General features: G+C 41.1%; 2 protein-coding genes across 6 annotated transcripts; both read left to right on the top strand.

The window, feature by feature from the left end:
• LOC139663936 (leukocyte elastase inhibitor-like) lies at window positions 1–12733 on the top strand. Of its 4 annotated transcripts, none has more exons than XM_071542725.1 (10): window positions 1–103; window positions 1139–1320; window positions 2437–2553; window positions 3716–3856; window positions 4135–4252; window positions 6897–7039; window positions 8506–8583; window positions 9181–9270; window positions 9383–9563; window positions 11178–12733. In XM_071542725.1, exons 2-10 carry the CDS (start codon window positions 1144–1146, stop codon window positions 11402–11404), a joined length of 1272 nt encoding a protein of 423 aa, XP_071398826.1. In that variant the 5' UTR covers window positions 1–103; window positions 1139–1143; the 3' UTR covers window positions 11405–12733. The 4 variants fall into 4 exon arrangements, with proteins under 4 accessions (XP_071398826.1, XP_071398825.1, XP_071398824.1 ...); XM_071542724.1 differs by having other exon boundaries at window positions 2437–2556; XM_071542723.1 differs by having other exon boundaries at window positions 2437–2571.
• Window positions 12734–13203: 470 nt separating this feature from the next.
• Window positions 13204–19650, top strand: pigm (phosphatidylinositol glycan anchor biosynthesis, class M). 2 transcript variants are annotated; one of them, XM_071542735.1, is made up of 8 exons: window positions 13204–13654; window positions 14332–14505; window positions 14685–14805; window positions 15768–16023; window positions 16446–16549; window positions 17335–17489; window positions 17631–17732; window positions 18005–19650. In XM_071542735.1, the coding sequence occupies exons 1-8, from the start codon at window positions 13484–13486 to the stop codon at window positions 18170–18172; spliced, it is 1251 nt and encodes a 416-aa protein (XP_071398836.1). In that variant the 5' UTR covers window positions 13204–13483; the 3' UTR covers window positions 18173–19650. The 2 variants fall into 2 exon arrangements, with proteins under 2 accessions (XP_071398836.1, XP_071398835.1); XM_071542734.1 differs by having other exon boundaries at window positions 17320–17489.
• Window positions 19651–19866: the final 216 nt, after the last annotated feature.

Below are 19866 nucleotides of genomic sequence, written 5' to 3'. Positions count from 1 at the left end.
CGACATGTAAACAATAGGAGGGTGGCTCAACCTGAGCAAGTCTTCCTGTGACAGAGACAGTAGGCTACTGATCACTTGTCGACCAGAAGAAGCGCGTCTGCAAGTAAGTACAGAAGACTGTTGGGAGGTTCATGCCTCATTCAGTCCCTAATGGGTTATGATGAGGATTGTAGGGAGTCACTTTGATCCACTAGTGATACACAACTAAGTCTCTGAGCATTTTGTATGAACAGCCTGGTAATCGGGACATGCCTTTACACAAAACACAAAGTTTTGACAGTAAGGTTGTTGATCTTGTTTTGCAAAGGTTACAGTAGAATCGCTGCAACTGTGGGTTTCAGCATTGTAACTCTTGTCAAAGACACTCAGAAAAGGGTTTTTTCATGTTGTTGCTTGCCCATTGCTTGACTTTAGGTCTGTAGTGCAAGTATAATGTCTATAATGATATGGCATGATGCGGCTTTCACGACTATATCTGCCTAACTGACTGACTAATGCCTAGTCCATCCTATAAGAGATAGTATCGATAGGTGCCATTCTCGGATATAGAAACAACAGTATAATGTCTATGATGATGCGGCATGATGCGACTTTAAAGACTATGTCATTCTGTAATGCCTAGTCCACCCCATAAGGCATTTTAGTCCCGATAGGTGCCGTTGTCTTATATGGATGAAACACCACACCATATTCAATAAAAGATTTGGCAGTTTAATGTTGCGTTACCTCTCCGCCAAAGCACGTACCTGGTAGAACATTACTTTAGACGTCCTCTGAGGAAATAGAGTGTGCTAGCAAATTCGGCATTCATTTAATCCACCAAACAGTACTTTATTTCAGTAAAATATCAACTTTTAGAATTGGTTCACGCTCGCTACCGCCTATCACGGTGTATTTAAGTAGTAGGCGCACGAATTCTTAAAGTTGACATTTTATTGTAACAAGTGCTGCTTGGTCTATTGCATGCATGACGAAATGATGACTGGGTCCAACAATTCGTAAAATTTCTTAAAATTGCCAGAGTTTGGTGAAAGTTTTTCTGTATACAAGAGAGAATGCAACATATCAGATCTAAAGGGATATGAGATACAGTTGATAATGTAATGATTAATAATGTGCTGTATTTTCTTTGCATCAGACACAATGGCAACATCAACCCCACTAACCGCGGCCAACACCAGCTTCTCCCTGGCTTTGTTCAAAAAGCTGAGTGAAAACAACAAGACCGGCAATGTCTTCTACTCTCCCTTCAGCATCTCCTCAGCTCTGGCTATGGTATTGCTGGGAGCCAGGGGCAACACAGCCACACAGATGTCAGAGGTACACACACACACACACACACACACACCTCTTCCAACACACCCATTTGAACCTGAGGAGTGTTTCTACAGCATACATTCACATGTCATTGCAAGTCAGTGTACCTGGTTAAGGTGGATGTTGGAATTTCAACACCCTTTTTTTTTTTTTTTTTACATTACCGCAAAAGAAAAGGTGTGGTCATTATTTTCTTTCCTTCTTTATAGATGTCTGTCGGATTTTACCTTCAGAGTGTGAGAATATGCAGGTTGATATTAGGACCAGTGATGTATGGATGAATTGAAAAATGGGTAAAACAATAATCTCCAGTTGGTGATCATCATAAGGCAAAGTTACAGTTATTTTACTGTCTGGCAGAGGGGAGTGGGTGTGGCAGGCGACAGTGCCTGTTCTGCCAGATTTCTTCATAGTATTCTGTTACATCACCACACAACCATCTTGGTAGGAAAATAACAGGTGATTGTAATACATTAGCAGGTGATTACAATCAAAATCTAAACTGAGTAAACTAAAGGCCCAGTCAAAAGGGCAAAGGACCTGTTTGATGGTATAAAAGCAGCAGCATTAAAAGCAGTGGTTGTGAATGCACATCAGGTTATTTGACCTTTTAAAGCCTGCAGCATTGTCCCTTTGCAACCTATGTGAGATATCGGTATCACCATCTGTCTTCAAAAGCCCAACCCTAGTTCTGCTGTCCCTCCATTTGCATTAGTATGTGCTGTGTTACTATGTAAGCTGTCAATATGTCTGTTCACCCGTATCACAGAAACAAATTCTTATACATTCATGGCACTTTGCAAGGAGCGTTGAAGGTTAACAGAAGAGTGTGATGCTGAGTCATCAGTTGTGGTAATGAAAGTGTGTGTCTACATGCGCACCTGGGTGTGTTGTGTGTGTGTGTGTGTGTGTGTGGGAAAGGAGAATTATTTTCACTACCTAGTTACCAGAGAGTGCAGCCTCTTAACCTGATTGTTAACCCGCTGGCTAACATTGACATCACACATACCACAGTCTGTTGATAGGTCTGTTCTTTTCCTGCACACGCACACACACACACACAATGTTTAACTTCACAGTGATCCTAATGATGGGAAACACTACTGATTGCACCTCCAGGTCCTCTGCTTCACTAAAGCAGAGCAGCCGAGGCAGGCAGGAGCAGAGCAGATGCAGATGCAGATGCAGATGCAGCAGCAGGTCCAGCTCAGTAGACTGCCACAGTATCTGCTGAAGGTGGTAACAGAGCCAACAGTAAAGGAATGATGAACTAACTGAGGGGCATTGTACTAACAGAGGGGCTGGTTGGTGTCATTGGTGAGGGGATCCTTACAGGGAAGGAGAAGGTGCTTCCTGGGAGAATCTCACACTTGTTCTCTCACTCTCTTGCATGCTGATGTCCGATGCCCGGCTTGGTTTTGTTTTGTTTATGTCAATGTTTATTTGTCCTTGGGTTCTTTTCCGCCAGTGTTAATGGTGTTAATACTTTTCTTTTTTCTGCTGTTTTCTCATGTCTCACTCTTATCTAGTTTTCTTTTTCCATATTCCTCCAACCAATATTGAGTTGGAATTTTGCAATGTAAAACTGACTAAAATAACTAAAATACTGACAACTTAAAGGAATATGAGTTTTTGGGAGATTGTCCCATTGGTCAGCTGACTCGTTAAGTGATGAGAACATAGACACCAAAATCATTCATACAGTATGTCCCATGCTAACTCTTTAGCATACGCTATGTTGAGTGATAGTAGGCGACTAGCATTATCCAAAGTAGAGACTGACCTTTCAATATAATTGTATAAGAATAATTGTAATAAAAAGTTTCAAGTGGTTTTTTCTATATGGCCAGTAGATTCATACATTTTAAAAATGAAATAGGCTATCAGTAAATCAATACAGCTGATGTAGACAGATTTATTTTGGAACTATTTCAGGTGAGCAACGATGTATTCATCCATTTTGCAGTGATAGTTGCACACAGTCTCAATCATATTTTGGGTACATTTGACCAATTTCCTACACAAGACTGGCAGACTAAGCTGCATATCATTTAAGATAACTAACCATTAAGCTGTAGAGCTGCTACAAGTTCTCATTTTGTCACTTTGAGATAATGCTAGTGGCTACTATCACTCACCATAGTGTCTGCTAAAGTGTTAGCATGGAGCACCAAAGCCACTGATCTACTGGGGACACATGGATGATTTTAGCGTCTAGGTTCTCATCACTGAACAGGTAAGTCGACCAGCGGGATAATCTCCCAAAAACCTGATGTATTCCTTTGAGTCCAATGTTTCTACTATGCATGCAGCTGTATTAACCTGGTTCAAAACTAGTCTTCCTCTGTCACTAGCTCAATGCCTCTCTGTAAATCTGGTCTTCTCCGGCTGTCCGCAGTGCCTGAACGTCCAGAAGGATCAGGAGGACGTCCATGTCGGCTTCAGCAAACTGATGAGCGAGCTGAACAAGCCTGAAGCCCCGTACGCCCTCAGCCTGGCCAACAGGCTGTATGGAGAGAAGTCCTACCAGTTTATTGAGGTGTGTGTGTGTGTGCCTGCCTGTATGGGCAGGTATGGGTGTGTTTTCACAAAGGAAGTCCTGACTGAATGAGAGGCACAGATAGGAATCTTGATGCTGTGCTCAGCAAGGATGAATGTACAAGCGGGTGAGGGAGTGAACAGCAGGCTCAGCAGTCATACTGAACATACTACACACACACATACACTGGCTGTATTATAGTTTTCCCCCATTGCTGTGAATGAATGAATTAGATTATTTAGGAATCAGTAGTATTAAATGCATATTGATGGTTTCAGGATTTCCTAGCAGAAACCAAGAAGCACTACAACGCAGAGCTGGAGGCTGTGGACTTCAAAACCAGTCCAGAGACAGCCAGGAACAACATCAATAGCTGGGTGGAGAAGCAGACCCAAGGTGGATCACACACACACACACACACACACACACACACACACACACATCAAAATCAACCATGTGTTTAGGATAAGACGAGAGAATGGGAGGAAGTGGAAAACCTGTTGAGATGAATGCCTTGTTTTTGTTGCTTCGCTGCAGTGTCACTCTCCTTGTGTGTGTATGCATCAGTAGCTGGGATTCCAAGTATTTGTATGCAGACAGACAAGCTTACGCAATCACTTGCACACACACGTATGCCATTTGGTGGACAGTTTCAGCAAAAGTGTCATACAGTACCATGAGTGCGTACATTTTTGCCATAGGTGGCCCCATTGGGAAATGAACGTGAATGAGAACTTTGTATGAGAAAGGCTGAATGCAGATGGTCATTGTTTCAAAAATGTCTTTAATATTGCAGAAAAGTTTTTGTTTGCTTTAGGTGGCAAAGTTTTGTGTTGATATCGAAATTCTGTGATAAACAGTATAGGAAATGCATTGGTCGAATAATCAAATCAAATCAAACTTATTTATTTATAACGCACCTTTCATACAGCAAGCTGTAACGCAAAGTGCCTTATGGGGTAAAAACAAGTAAAACAAGTAAAAAGAATAAAACACAATGATACAATACAATACAATGACACAAAAATTAATCAAATACAAATCATAAAAATGCACAGCTAAAAACATATGTTTTCAGATTCCGTTCGAAGGAGTTGATAGATTGACATGTCCTCAGATTCTCTGGCAGGCTGTTCCAGAGGCGAGGACCGACGACACTGAAAGCTGCCTCTCCATAAGTCCTGGTCCTCGCTAGAGGGACAACTAAAAGGCCAGTGCCAGAGGACCTGAGGGGTCTACATGGTTCATAACTGGTGAACATGTCTGCCATATAGTCAGGCGCAAGGCCATGTAATGACTTAAAAACTAATAGAAGAATTTTAAAATCAATTGTAAAACTGATGAATTGAATTAATTGTAAAGTTTTTGGGGAGGCCAGAGAGGAGCGCATACAGTAGTCCAACCTGCTGGTGATAAAAGCATGAACTAAAATTTCTGCATCTTTTTGATTTAAAAATGGTCTAACTTAAGCTATATTACGCAAATGGTAAAAGGCGTTGTTACCTTTCCAATGTGAGATTTAAAACCAAGATCTGAATCTAAAATGACACCAAGATTTTTAACCTCAGCTTTAGTCTGTGAAACCATACTGCCCATATGTGATAGGAGAAGCTCTCTACTTTGCTTGCGTCCAATGATTAAAATTTCATTTTTTTCTTCATTAAGTTTAAGAAAATTCATATTGATCCATTCATCAGTGGCAGCGAGACAGGCAGTCAATGGGAGGAGGGGGTTTGGGTCAGTTGGCTCCACAGATACATAAAGCTGTGTGTCATCAGCATAAAGTGAAAGTTTACCCCATATTGGCGAATGACATAGCCTAAAGGTAACATATATAAAGAGAAAAGGAGAGGCCCAAGAATGCTTCCCTGAGGAATTCCAAAATCAGCGCTAAAGTTATCCGAGAATTTATCATTTAACAATACAGCAAAATGTCTGCCACATAAGTATGAATGAAACCAACTGATTACACTGCCAGATAAACCAACCCACTTTTCAAGACGATGAATCAAGATTTTATGATCAATCGTGTTGAAGGCGGCACTTAAGTCTAATAGAATGAGGATTGCTACATTACCTGCATCAACGCTGAGTCTAAGGTTGTTAACTATTTTAACCAGCGTGGTCTCAGTACTGTGGTTTGCTCTGAAATCAGACTGGAATCGTTCCATGATCTTGTTTTCCTTGAGGTATTCATTTACTTGATTATAGACCACTTTCTCAAGCACTTTGCCCAGAGAGGATATGTTGAAGATGGGGCCGAAATTATGGACACTGCTATCCAGTTTTGGCTTCTTTAGTAAAGGTTTAACTATTGCAGATTTAAAAGCATTTGGAAAAACACCAGATAATAAGGAGGAGTTTAAAACGTGAAGAGTGTGGGAAGAAAGACTAACAAAACTATCCCTGAGTCGAGTATAAGAGTCGAGTGGGAATGGGGTCAAGTAGATGATTTCATTCCCATCACTACTTTATGAAGTGTAGCTCCAGCTATTGGAGTAAAGTTATTCAGTGTAGCAGAGGGGGGGGTTGGGTGGAAGGTCCAGCACCAGGTCCCTGCTCGTATTCTTAATGCCAATCTTATGACTTATGAATTTTATTCTCAAAAAATAAGGCAAAATCTTCACAGGATAAATTGTTGACCAGATTGGAATTGATGAAATGAAATGGATGGAGCAAGCTATTAAGTGACAAAACAATATTCTGGGATTATGGTTTTTCAACGGTATTTTCAGTGATTATATTGGAGAAGTAAGTCTGTCTGAATAAGTAATGACGTAGCGTAAAGACTCTTTCCATTTACCTTGTCGATGTGTTTTGTGACGCAGCTGCATTCTCCCTGCAGGAAGACTATTCCCTTCAACCCACCTGATTTAAATAGAGATAAGGCGCATTTTATTTTTCCGTCATTTCCAAAGTTGGCTCAAAATGCGCTTGACTTTTGGATGGAAACAAAGCTATAGTTTGTTGTATCCAGTGCTGCATCTTTGTTTCAAACGTCATCGGTTCCTTGTGTGTTTGTGTCTGTGCCGTTCACCAGATAAAATCAAGGAGGTGCTGGTCAAAGGAGTGGTGGACGACATGACCAGGCTAGTGCTGGTCAACGCCATCTACTTCAAAGGCAACTGGGACAAGAAGTTCAAGGAGGACTTCACCCAAGACACTCAGTTTAGAGTCAACAAGGTAACATTATACGAAGGCAAAAACTGACCGAAGAAAGCAACAGTCTGTATCGGTTTCTAAAATGATATTGCATGGTAGAATATACTATAACTGAGGTTTCTAATCACTGGCATGTGCAGGGTTACTGGTAAAGTACAGGAAGATGTAAGTGGGGTGTTTGAATTGGATGGGGCTTTATTGGTTGGAAGTGATTTTCATCATCATGTTGTGTCATGTTTAAGAGCCTCTGTGTATGTTGTATGTAATTGTGTCTGTTGTACTGTGTTGTTATTGTTATTATATGTTATATTATATTATATGTTATTATATGTTATTGTATGTTTTGTGTTGGACCCCCTCGAAAACGAGATGATTCATCTCAAGGGGCTATCCGTTAAATACAATTTTTTATATATGTATGTAATTTGATGTAAGCACGACTCAGTAAGGTCAGGTTAAAAAAAGAGATTGTTACTGTGCACATTGCAGGAGAATAGAAAAGCCAATTTAACATTTTTAGTCCTTCAACTCTCCTAGAATTTAGAGAGGCATATTCCAGACAGGGAAAGTCAGGGAATTTTACATATGGTCCACAGAATGTATTTTACAACTTGTCTTGCACATTCATTGCATTAGATGGTTTTCAGCCCGACTGGAAACCAGACTGTCTACTCCTTAACAACACTGACAAAACAGGAAAGAATCATGTTTTTGGTTTATGGAAGCACTCTGACTTAGTACACAGTGGGAACCTTGACTATAGGAAACAGTGGAAAGCAGAGACAGAAAGGGGTGAAGGGAATGAAATAGATTACCATTGTAGAATGTCTACTACAGGGTCATCTGTAGGACACATTTTTTTGTTTTTGCATTACATAGGTCTGTTAGTCAAGGCCAGAAGCGGCATGGTAACATTTCACAATGGTTCTGTCAAACTTACAAGTCCTCGAAAGACCTTGCAACATCAATGATACTTTCATTCTTGGGCTGCTACGGTCCAGTAAAGCTGTGATGATTTATGAGTCTCCCCCATGGCGTGGGCAGACACACCTTTTTTTTCCACACAGGGTGGTATTCATAAAGAAATATAAAGGTGGTGCTTGAGAAAGTGCATTGAGTTTGAGGCTGCGGCCACGCCCGAGTTGTGCAACAGGAGACTCCCTCATACATTTGACCTGACCTTTCTTTATCTTGCTGAGCAATTATTCACTAATGCGAAAGTTGCTGAGAAAGTTGCATTAGACTTTCGTCACTTCCACACCACAGGGTATTGAAAAAGTGAGTCTTCAGGTCAGAACTGTAACAGGAGCATGACAGATTGCTTAGTGTACACACTATACATGCAGTATGTAGAATGTCTGAAGAAGGCAGAATGTGCAGAAGATGGGACTCATCAAAGACAGCCATGCTATACATGACAGTTGTAACGAGCTACAAGTTAGAAGCTCAGAGAAAAAAGAGCTTGTTCTGTTTGCTGTTGTCCTCAGAATGACACTAAGCCGGTGAAGATGATGCACCAGAAAACTAAGTTCCCTCTTACCTTCATCCCTGAGGCCAACTGTCAGGTAATCAATCAATCAATCAATCAATTGACTGTTAGTTTGTCTGTCTGTCTGTCTGCCTGTCAGCAGGATATCTCAAAAACATCAACGGATTCCATGAAAGTTGGTGGACAGAGAGGCCTTTGAGCCAAGGAACAATTGATTCGATTTTGGTGGTGATCCAGATCCGGGATTTCTGACATTACACAATTATAGTGTTTTTTTATCCATAACCATTAAACTAACAGAGATAGAGACTCAATTCCAAATCCTAAAGGTTTGTTTGCAGGGTTAACAAATGTTAACCAAACAAAAGTGGTGGAAATGATGTGTTTTGGTGTAACAAAGTTGGAGAATTGTTCAGAGGTTTGCGCACTCCAACCTTCTAGTTTATTTTGAATTAAATAGTCATAAGCAGCAACCAAAGTGACAGTTAAAGTCTAAATCAGCTAACCCACGAGTCAAATGATCAATCCATCACACAATTATGCAATTTGTCTATTTTTCTATTCTATTTTTTTTATGCAATCATATCAGCCAGCTTGTTGATTCAAAAGAAACAGTCAAACTGTTACTAATCCAGTCTGCACTGTAACGGTTGCAACCCGCTGTGTTGGACAGATCCTGGAGATGCCCTACAAGGGGAAGGACCTCAGCATGCTCATCTTCCTACCCAACGACATGGAGGACGATACGACAGGCCTGGAGAAGGTACGACACACACACACACACATATGTACACACACACACACACACACACACACACACACACACACACACACAACTAACAATGTCAACTAATTGTTGACATTGTCTCCCACAGCTGGAGAAGGTGCTGACTTATGAGAAGTTTGTGGAGTGGACTCGTCCAGACATGATGGACACAGTCGAGGTTCAGGTGGCCCTGCCTCGGTTCAAGATGGAGGAGAAGTACGACCTGAAGGAGATCCTGAGCAGCATGGGCATGGTGGACGCCTTTGACATGGGAATGAGTGACTTCTCTGGTAGGACATGAGGCTGGACCATATCAGTTGTCCACATAATCATTTAAAGAGCAAGAGCTAGAAAATCTGTTGATTGATACAACAGTGATTCAACCTACATCCAGTTCTTGAAAGTTTTTCCATTTGCTGTTTCTAAATACCCGGTGTCTGGTAGCTCTTTCCTGGAACAGGCGCAGATCCTGTGCAGACCCACGGTGTGTGTGTTCAATTCTATGCTCTGAAGCACTGCGACACAGTTCAAATACTTAGTTCCATAACGTTACTTAAATACCACTAGATAATAACGTTACCTACCATTAAAGTTTGTAGGACAGCAGAAGATGTGTTACACAGGCGAGTTTAGAGCAAAGTCTGGAATGTTAAGTTTTGCTTTTGTTTACACACCAGCAGACTCTGTGGATTGAATACAATGCTGCTGGTTTGCTGTCTGTGCATCTCCACATGACAGACATGACGTGATGCAAACATCAGGCGCATTAGAGATCAGTTTAGATCTATTTCTGTACACTGACCAAGTAAATTTTTTGCCTCTGTATGGGAAACACTGCATTGCACAGTCAAAGATGCCCTCTAGAGGCCATCTGAAGAAGCACAGGTTCTGTGCAAACCGTCCCTGTGTGAGTGAGTGACCTGAATTTGCCACTTTCTGCCCCCCGGCTGCATTGCGCACCATGGGAAAAATCTTCTTGCGCACAGGAAGTGATGCGTTTTATGTTTCCAGTTTGTTTGGAATAAACAGAAGAAGAACTGGGGAGTTAGCATGAGCAGTGATAGCCACCATGGCTGAACAGACAAAGAAACTCACAGTACTGGACACACTGTTTGATTGACAGGTGAGCTCTGGGAAGTGCAGTGCAGAAACACCACAGCAGAGCGCTTAGCGCCAAAGATTGAGGTATAATAAAATCTCCAACAACAATTCTCAAGCATCAGTTATTATTAAGTATTTCTTCCTCACAACAAACTGGTTTCCGAAATTCCTCCATCCTGGACGGCACACTGATGATGAATATTGTGTATGAAGCAGGAGGCGAGGCTTAGAAATCACATAATCTTTTGAAAACTGAATGCGTTGTCTAATGTAACACACAGAGATCCTTGAAGTGTATGACTTGTAGATGGAAAATAACAATTTCATGCTTAGTAGGGATGGGACAATATATCGAAATTCAATATATCGCAATACAAAAATTTGACAATACGTATCGTGGGGCAGAAAAATGAATCATGACATTAGCTCCATTTTATTCTGCTGTAGTAATCACAAATGAAACGGCTTGAACATCACAACACAAGCTCTCCATCCAAATTGTATTATTTGCACTTTGTAATGACATTTTTAAATTGTTTACATTCTAGCAAATTAATGCTATTGCTAGAACGATCTCAGAAATAAACATAATTCTGTCAGACTTTGTAGTCATCTAACTTTTATTTATTACATCATATTGTGGTTGTACCGTGTATTCAATCATATTGAGATAAGCATATTGTCCCATCCCTAATGCTTAGTCATCTCTTATAATTCCCCTTATCCCTGCCTTTATCTCAGCTAAAAGTTTTCTCAAGTATTCTAAGTGTTTTTCTCTCTTTCTCCCTCTCTTCTGCCAACAGGCATGTCTCCGGCCAACGACCTGGTGTTGTCCAAGGTGGTCCACAAGGCCTTCGTGGAGGTCAACGAGGAGGGAACGGAGGCCGCCGCCGCCACCGCCGCCGTCATGATGGTGCGCAGCGCCAGGATCCCCGTCACCTTCAAGGCGGACCACCCCTTCCTCTTCTTCATCCGACACAACCCCAGCATGAGCGTCCTGTTCGCTGGCCGATTCTGCTCCCCTGCATGAGCACCACGTCCTGTAGGGCAGCGGTTCTCCACCGGTGGGGGGAAATAAATAAAGGGGAACCAACGTTATGAAAAAGTACAAATATATGTATATGTATTCACACCACACGATGTCTCCCAGCTAGTTACATCCTGAGTTGCCGTCCCATATTTTCGAGACCAGAATGTTGCCGTCTCATATTTTCGAGACCAGAATGTTGCCGTCCCATATTTTCGAGACCAGAATGTTGCCGTCCCATATTTTCGAGACCAGAATGTTGCCGTCCCATATTTTCGAGACCAGAATGTTGCCAGAACACCTTTAAGTGGAAACTATGGTGTTGGATTTTTGTGTAGGTTGGCTTAATTGTGGCTAAAATCTTGTAGTGTGCATCCATTCTTACACAATCTATCCTGTGTTTACCCTCTGCCTTTCAGCATGGGTGCATTAGGTGGTTGCTCTATACAGCTCATTTTATGTCCCATACTGCTTTGCATAGCCTACCAAATACTGTTTGTCTGTGATTCATCGTCAGACTCTTCCTTAGTTTATCTTGGGCTTTATGTGCTTAGAGCCTAGTTTATCTCATCTTATACCTAATACCTTTAGGCTCTAAAGAATTTGCCCTCATCACACTTTACATGATGCTGTTTTCAACTGCTGACATAGGAGTTAACTGTTCCCTTATGCCATATATGTAAAAGGCTCTTTATTCAGTATGTAGATCCACCATGTGTTTGAAGGATTTGGTTAACCAAAGAGGATCAAGTGATGAAATCACATTGTCAGATGAATATTTCCTTACTGTTCTGAGATTGCACTATATGCCTTATCATGGAGTTATAATTATTTTTAAACACTACTTTTTTTATAACCATGCAAAAGTGCAATTAGACGTAGTTTTACCTTATGCACTTAATTTCTTCTATAATGAATAGACAAAATGTAAAGAACAAGAGAGGGTGTGTATTCTTATTAGGGTGACCAAATTCAAATGATCAAATTGCAGGACAGGCATGTTGCCGCATATTACATGACCGTTTAATAATAGCCTGCTCACTGAAAGGTAGGAAACATGTTCACGTGTTATATTCTTTATCATCATCTGACAGTAATCGTCCTGATAGCACAGGAGGACTGCACTGACTCTGTGCAGCATGCATGGTAAAAAAAATGACAATATGATTGAAATTTATAGTTTTTAATTTTCAAGCTCCAGTTTATCAAAATGCAGGACATTGCATCTGGTTGCAGGACATGGGTCAATAGGTCAAAAATCGTGCACAAATCGGGGTGCTTGGTCAACCTTATGCTTTTACAAATGGAATAAAAGTGTGTGGTTTGAATATATTTTGTGTGATATTTTTGTTCTGTTATAAAATGGCTTATGTTACATTTCTGAAGTGAAAAGGAGAGAAAGTGTGAAGTCTGTCAGATGTATCAACAACTTTAGATCAGAGTTGAAACTGGTAGAAACTAGGGAGTGATGCTAGGCTGAGGTCTGGGCATGCAGGTTTGAATTCTACACTGCAGATAATGGGGAAGCGTGGAAGTGGGTTGTATGATATACAGTATGTATGGTACCAGAAATAGTGGAACATATTACTGGTGTGTGCCAAATATAACACAGAGTATGTATATATAAGGACCAGGCAGGGATTAAAATACGGGATTAAAGAGAAGAATATTATTTAGGGTTAGTTCATGTTCATCTTCACACTCCAGCACAGTAGGTGGCGGTAATGCGTCTTTGTCGTTGGTTGCGAGCCGCTAGTAAAACTCCAAAAAGAAAAACGTCAGAAGGACGCTTCCGGATTACTTCCTAGTTGTCATGCTGTTTTGGAATCTTGTGAAGTAAAACCTAAAGGCTACAAACAAGACAAGGCTGTGTCTGTAAACTAACAGAGATAGCTGGGAGATTATTTACCTGAATGAAAAGCCCAGATGGCCACGAGAAAAAGGACACATTGGCTAGTCCAGCGTAGAGAGAGCAAACTAAGTTAACCGTAACTTAGCTCCTAGCTAGCTTGGTTTCAGCCTCTCAGGTGTAGCTAGCAGTCCGTGCTGCCTGCTGATCTGGTTTTCCTCGCTTGGCTGGTGATGGAGAGGCTGATATCCAAGCTTACGGAGAAACATGTCCTTTTCACGGCTTCCTTCGCTATACGACTCGCCCTGGTTGCTTATGGCGACTACCAGGACAGGACCATGGTGGTAAAGTACACTGATATTGACTATCATGTGTTCACAGATGCTGCAAGGTTCCTTACTAAGGTAACAGTGACTGTAACAGGTAACGTTAGCCGTTCTCCGGTATGGAGAGAACGTGACGCCAAACTCCATTCAAAGGTCTGGCATTTATTGTAGACTTGCTTATCAGTATCCAGTAACTGTACATAACCTAACGTTACATTATGAAACATGACTCAAGACCCTTTCGCAGCGAGACACTTTCCAATTCGGCACCCATATACTCCATCAAGCAGCACTTATTTAAATGAAACGTCACGCTTTACAATTGTTTCAGGCGTGTTTTGGGTAGGAACATTAGGCGCCAATTGCAAAAGTTTAAACTTTATTGAAATTTATCTTGCTTGGTGGATTATATGTAGGCCTATGCCGAATTGAATTGGCCCAGCATAGTCAGATATATGGGGTATATCGGGATATATACGTGTGCCAAAGCAAATCTACATGAAGTGCCAGATTTTTGAATGGAGTTTGGCGTGACGGTCTAATAGGAGAAGGTGGCAGTTATTGCGGCTATTTGTCAACATAAATGACAACGTTATCAAAATGAATCTGAATGATTGCAAATCTTAACATACATGAACGGCAGCATACGGCAATGCACATACAAACACAATTACATTTTAGTTGGAACCATTTTAACATATTTTTTGCTCATCTTGCATTCATCATTCATTTCTTTGCTGCTCTCTTCTCCACAGGGTGAGTCGCCATACAACAGATCAACCTACCGCTACACCCCTCTTCTAGCCTGGCTGCTCACCCCCAACATCTATGTCAACCTAATGTTTGGCAAGATCCTCTTCATCGTCTGTGATGTGCTGTCAGGACTGCTCATCTACCGGATCCTCTGCCTGCGAGGCCTTGGCTCTGAGGTCTGTTTGTGGACAGTCTGTTTGATTATTTTTATCAGTCTAATCCGCATTGACCAGAGATCCAGTGACAGGTTGTTCATAACATTTGTTCTGTGGTTGGAGACAATAGCGGGACATGGAGGGTTTTCTGGGAAATGCACTGTTGGTAAAGTTGTGTTTTCTTTGGGATTTACATTCAGGCGGCGTGTCGTGTTTGCTCTCTGTGGCTCCTCAACCCTCTGCCCATGGGAGTGTCCAGCCGAGGGAATGCTGAGTCAATCCTGGCAGCCCTGGTGCTGGGGACGTTACTCTGTATGGAAGGTAAGGGTGTGTGTACACGTCTTTTGACATGGATCTTTCTATATTTTATATGTGAGTTGAAGACAGGAAAAAAGGAATAATTTCCTGATTTTGAAATTTGAAATGGTCTGTCATTGTACCATGGTGTGGGAGAAGACCCCACTCTGATTGACTGGAGGTGAGGGTAAGCATCCTGTAGGGTTACGGTCCATTAAGTAAGTGATAATTATCACGCTTATTACACTGCTACTTACCAAAGACATTAATCATTTGAGACAAAATATTGATTTTAAATGATTTTATTACAAGCTAAAGTGATTTACACACTTCCACCAAAAAACAGTCCAGCAGGACTCTCTGCAGTAACTAAGCAGTGATGTCTTTTTGTCACCAGGTGTCGCTAGTTAATTTGATTAGAAATCAACAAAACGGACTTGACTGTGGAGCGACGTGATTAGACGTGAAACAGCTGTCTGTTATTCAGAAATAACAGACCTCAGAATGTGTTCATTGGCCGATCAGAATTGAGGATTTAATAAAGTTGCGTCATAAATTTGTTTAATGTAGATTATAACTAGACACCTCTGATGCAACTGTTTGAATAACCATTCTGAATTAATGCACTTCGAACAGTTAGACTCAAAGTTTGACTAGACGACTCCACATGGTGGGTGATTATGCATCCTGTCAGCATGATGACACGCCCGACTATGCCTGGCAATACACATAACATGGAAAATAATTTTGATTATGTTTGTGGTCAATGAATTGGATTGATAGCTGCCTGAAAATATGTATGAATGAAACCCCTATAGTATCAGTCTTTGGCAAGTGGCCACACTATAAACAGGATAATATCCTTCACAGTGTACATCAACCTATCTGAATAGCTTCACGCTGGGTGGTTCTCGCCCTTTACAGCATCCATGCAATTTGTTTTTACATACAGCTCATCCACTGTTACCTGTACTATTTTGTTCTAGGCCGGCGTCTGATATGGGCAGCCATGCTCTACGGCCTGTCGGTCCATATGAAGATCTACCCCATTACATACGCTCTGCCCATCGCTCTGACCCTGCGCTCACCAGAGACTGGAGCAGAGGAGAGGGAGGAGGAGGAGGGGTGGAGGCGGAGGAGACTGTTGGGCTTCATCGGCAGCTTCCTCAACCGAGAGCTGTTCCTCTTCGCAGGTGTGGCCGGGGGAGTTTTCTGCGGGCTTACGGCTCTCTTCTATCACATGTGAGTTTAAATAGGGAATTACACAAACAAACGCACACATATGGAGTATGATTTCCCCAAAATACTGGCCTGTACTGAGATCTTCCTGATTCTGTTATTGAGAGGAGGTGGAATAAGTCTAGAGAGCCTACCGGTATTCAGCACTAATTTAAAACATGATGAGGCTATTCATTTAAATAAAAAACAAATGTGCCAAGCGTTCTCATATTTATCTAGGCCATATGTTATTATTATTTGGGTAAGGCAAGTGCTTTGTTAAAGGGAACACTTGAGATGTACTGACAACCTAATTCCCCCACAACTTTGCTTTGACAAAAACTTTACATCCCAGCTTTCTCCGCAGCCTGCCATGAAGTGAACAAGTAGACTAACTTTTGGTAGCTTCCGTGTGACTGAACTCCTCTCCTCTCTGTGTTGTTCAGGTATGGCTGGGACTTCCTTCATGAGACCTACTTGTACCACCTGACCAGAAGGGATATCAGACACAACTTCTCCCCCTACTTCTACATGCTCTACCTCACTGCAGGTATCCATCCATCCATCCATCCATCCATCCATCCATCCATGCAATGATTAGCTTAATTAATGACCCCATTAGCATAACTGGTTATGTTTAATATATCATGGTGATTATGGCGGGACATTAGGCAACTCAAGTGCCTCTTGTTTTCTTTTTAACACAATCATAGGCTCTGTCCACTGAAATGTGAAATATTCTCATGGAATTTACTGAGATCAAGCTGTAGCCAATACTGATTTTTTTTTAACAAATTACATGAAAGAGACTTATAGAGAGAATAATTAAGAGGCTCATTTGTGGTACTTGTTTAAGCAGTAAGCTACAAGAGGCTGTAATTTACAGTGATTTTCAAACAGCTAACAGGTGTTGTCATACGCGTTATCCTCTTAGCCTTTCTAAAATTACTGTAAAAGTCTCATGGCTTATTGTTTGTATACAATGGCAGTAATGTACCACTGTAATAAAAAATAAAGCATGTGTAATCAATAATTAAATATTAAGTAAATGTTACTCTTCCGTCAAGCAGTATAGTTTTTGAACAGTAGCTAAACAAAGTGGTTGCTCATTAGTCTTAACAATACAGTCGCAAGTGTGTGTTTATTGGGTATACAACAGCTCTGAACGTGACTCAGCCAATCAGAACTGAGGACTGTGATGTTTTCTTTCTCCTCTGTTGATAGAAAGTGGAGAATCATTGGAGGTGTAGCAGCTGACTAGTCTTGGTCAACCTTACCACTCTGACAGATACCACTGGTGTGTACATCACTAACTTACAGTCACTGTGTGTGCAGACAGTCGGTGGAGCCAGTGGCTCGGCCTGGCAGCCTTTCTGCCGCAGCTCGTCCTGCTGCTGCTCGTGTCATGGGCCTTTCACCCCGACCTGGCCCTCTGCTGCTTCCTACACACCGCCATCTTTGTCTCCTTCAACAAAGTCTGCACCTCTCAGGTACACACACACACACACACACACCAATAGACCTATTGCCGTATTGTTGTGCAGTCATTATCAGTTGAAGTTTCAACTGTAATGCTTAAGCCCAGAACAGTGTCCTTGCCACATTGAGTGTTGCTTTCCATCCTGTTGCAGTACTTCCTGTGGTACCTGTGTTTGCTTCCTCTGCTCATCCCTCGTCTGAGTCTGTCAGCAAAGCAGGGAGTGGGACTGCTGGCCCTCTGGTTCGCTGGACAGGTAATTCATTAAATCTTCTCAGCATATTTAAATATTTATAGCTAATTCTCCAAATCATAACGTTCACCTATTTAACAATAAATGCCCAAAATTTACAAAAAAAAAATATTTTCTTGTATTTTCCTATCAAAATCCCATTACTTTTGCATCCTGGAACATGGTGTATTTTTAGTGGTTACTTCATGCTGTACCAGTAGGTGAGATAAAAACTCTGTAAAGTGAAGCTGACCTTGGTATAAAGCAATTGTATTATATTTTGTCTCCACTGTCAGGGTGTTTGGTTGGGCCCAGCCTACTTCCTGGAGTTTGAAGGCTACAACACCTTCCTGTTGATCTGGCTGGCCGGATTGCTCTTCCTGGTCATCAACTGCTTCATCCTGATTCAGATTATAGCTCATTACAAACAAGCGCAGCCTACACAGAGATTCAAGGTTGAGTGACACTCCGCTGATATATTTAAATATTGAAGGACTTCTCCCTTTGATTCAAGCTTCAATGTGAGATTCAGAGGACATTCCACGTTTTAAAAACAACTGTAATTTAATTGCAAAGGACAGAATAAGGAGCAATGTACCAAAAATAAAGTTTGGGTTTTGTTGAAACTCAGCTGCACTTACTACTGCTTTCTTTTATCTTTAAGTAGCTTAACATGTAACCAAAACAAATTTGTCTTTATCCTAGGTTTATCCTGTTATTTTCCACCTTTTTTGCACTTTTTTGCTCATTGGATTTAGTCAGATATTTGGGTTGTAGTAGCTTATAGGAGTCCTGGAGAAACAAAACAACACCAAAGTTTGATGCTCCTTTGCTTGGTGTACAAGGTAATCAAACATGTAATGTGCAGGTATGAAATGTTACCCTCCCCCCCAGTTAACTGTGCTGATGAATCACTGAGGAGGAATGTCATTCACTGTTTGTTAATAATCTAGCCTGATTAGGGCCAGTCGCGCCCAAGTTGTCAGCAGGTTCTTGTCCAATCAGCACATCTTTATGGGACTTTAGGGTCTGTAGGCCACACTCTGCTTCAGAAATCTGGTGCACAGTGTGAAAAACCTTTCACATTCATGGAGTTCCCTCCATGAATACCAGTGCACTTTATCTTCTTTAATTCTACTCTGGAAGTAAAAATTCCATTGGAAGACAGGAATAACAAGCAAACTTGTTACCAAAGTTGAGATTTTATTGAAATAAAATCTCCCACTTGGTAATTCAAATTTACCAATGGACCCTAACAATTCGTAAAAGGCCTTATGTGATGTTCTACAAACTAAATTTGTCGTGATGTTCTCTCCAATACAATAGGCCATTTGTTTACTGCACAATCAATTAGTAAATTACATCAACATTAAGCTGTGAGAATTTTATAATAACAATAATAATATGTGGTAATATTATCAGTCAACTCAGAGACGTTGCACTCTGGATTTGCATATTTTCCTGAACAAAAATAAAGAGTTAAGCATTGAACTCACAGATGTGCAAGTCTCAATTTAAATGTGCACTGAATGTAAATATCTCTGTGCGCTTTGTAGTTGTGAGATTATTGCAGCCTTTTGATTGCTAAGTGACAACATCAGGCTGTAAGGCTTTTGTCGACTGGATTCTTTACACTGTTTCATGTTGGCAATTCTAGGCAGTGGTGAACAGCAAGCAACCTACAGTAAAAATCTCCATCTTAACAAGTCATTCTAGTGTTGAGTCTTTACATCTTGGCAGCGTTCTTCCCTCTTTCTCTTCCAAATCTTCTGATTGGTGTGTGAAAGATTAAGCAATCAGTACCACCTGTGCTGTGTGCTTTACCATCCCAGGTGACATCAATAGGATGGTCATTGAAATGTGGTTGAAATGTAATGTGAGTGTTGAACTGAAATCTCATGTATTTTTAAGTTTTGTAATATGTATGGAAACAATGAAAATATACAAATCGTTTTGCAAATGTATCCGGTCTTTCGATTTCTGTGTTAGGTGTTTGAGAACAGTGACTGCAATTTGGACAAATGTGTTAAATCAATTGGAAAAAAATGACACGCACAAGCCATCATATGAATACATGAATACTAACAACAAACTACACACTGATGTGCTCAACAAAAAACACTATGAATTATGCCTTCTGCATTTTCAGAATTACACT

The sequence above is a fragment of the Centroberyx affinis genome, unplaced genomic scaffold, assembly GCF_046629955.1.
Source record: "Centroberyx affinis isolate AG114_WGS23_722 - 3 ecotype Tasmania unplaced genomic scaffold, CSIRO-AGI_Caff_v1 ptg004174l_1, whole genome shotgun sequence".
In the NCBI taxonomy this organism is placed as follows: Eukaryota; Metazoa; Chordata; class Actinopteri; order Beryciformes; family Berycidae; genus Centroberyx; species Centroberyx affinis.
This window is presented reverse-complemented; position numbering and strand designations above follow the sequence as displayed.

Coding starts and splice junctions, on each gene's coding strand:
- LOC139663936 (XM_071542723.1), top strand. CDS start 1,144: ATGGCAACATCAACCCCACTAACCGCGGCCAACACCAGCTTCTCCCTG. Junction 2,572..3,715: donor AGGTGGTAACAGAGCCAACA/GTAAAGGAATGA, acceptor GGCTGTCCGCAG/TGCCTGAACGTCCAGAAGGA. Junction 3,857..4,134: donor AGTCCTACCAGTTTATTGAG/GTGTGTGTGTGT, acceptor TGATGGTTTCAG/GATTTCCTAGCAGAAACCAA.
- pigm (XM_071542734.1), top strand. CDS start 13,484: ATGGAGAGGCTGATATCCAAGCTTACGGAGAAACATGTCCTTTTCACG. Junction 14,806..15,767: donor GACGTTACTCTGTATGGAAG/GTAAGGGTGTGT, acceptor ATTTTGTTCTAG/GCCGGCGTCTGATATGGGCA. Junction 17,733..18,004: donor CCCTCTGGTTCGCTGGACAG/GTAATTCATTAA, acceptor CTCCACTGTCAG/GGTGTTTGGTTGGGCCCAGC.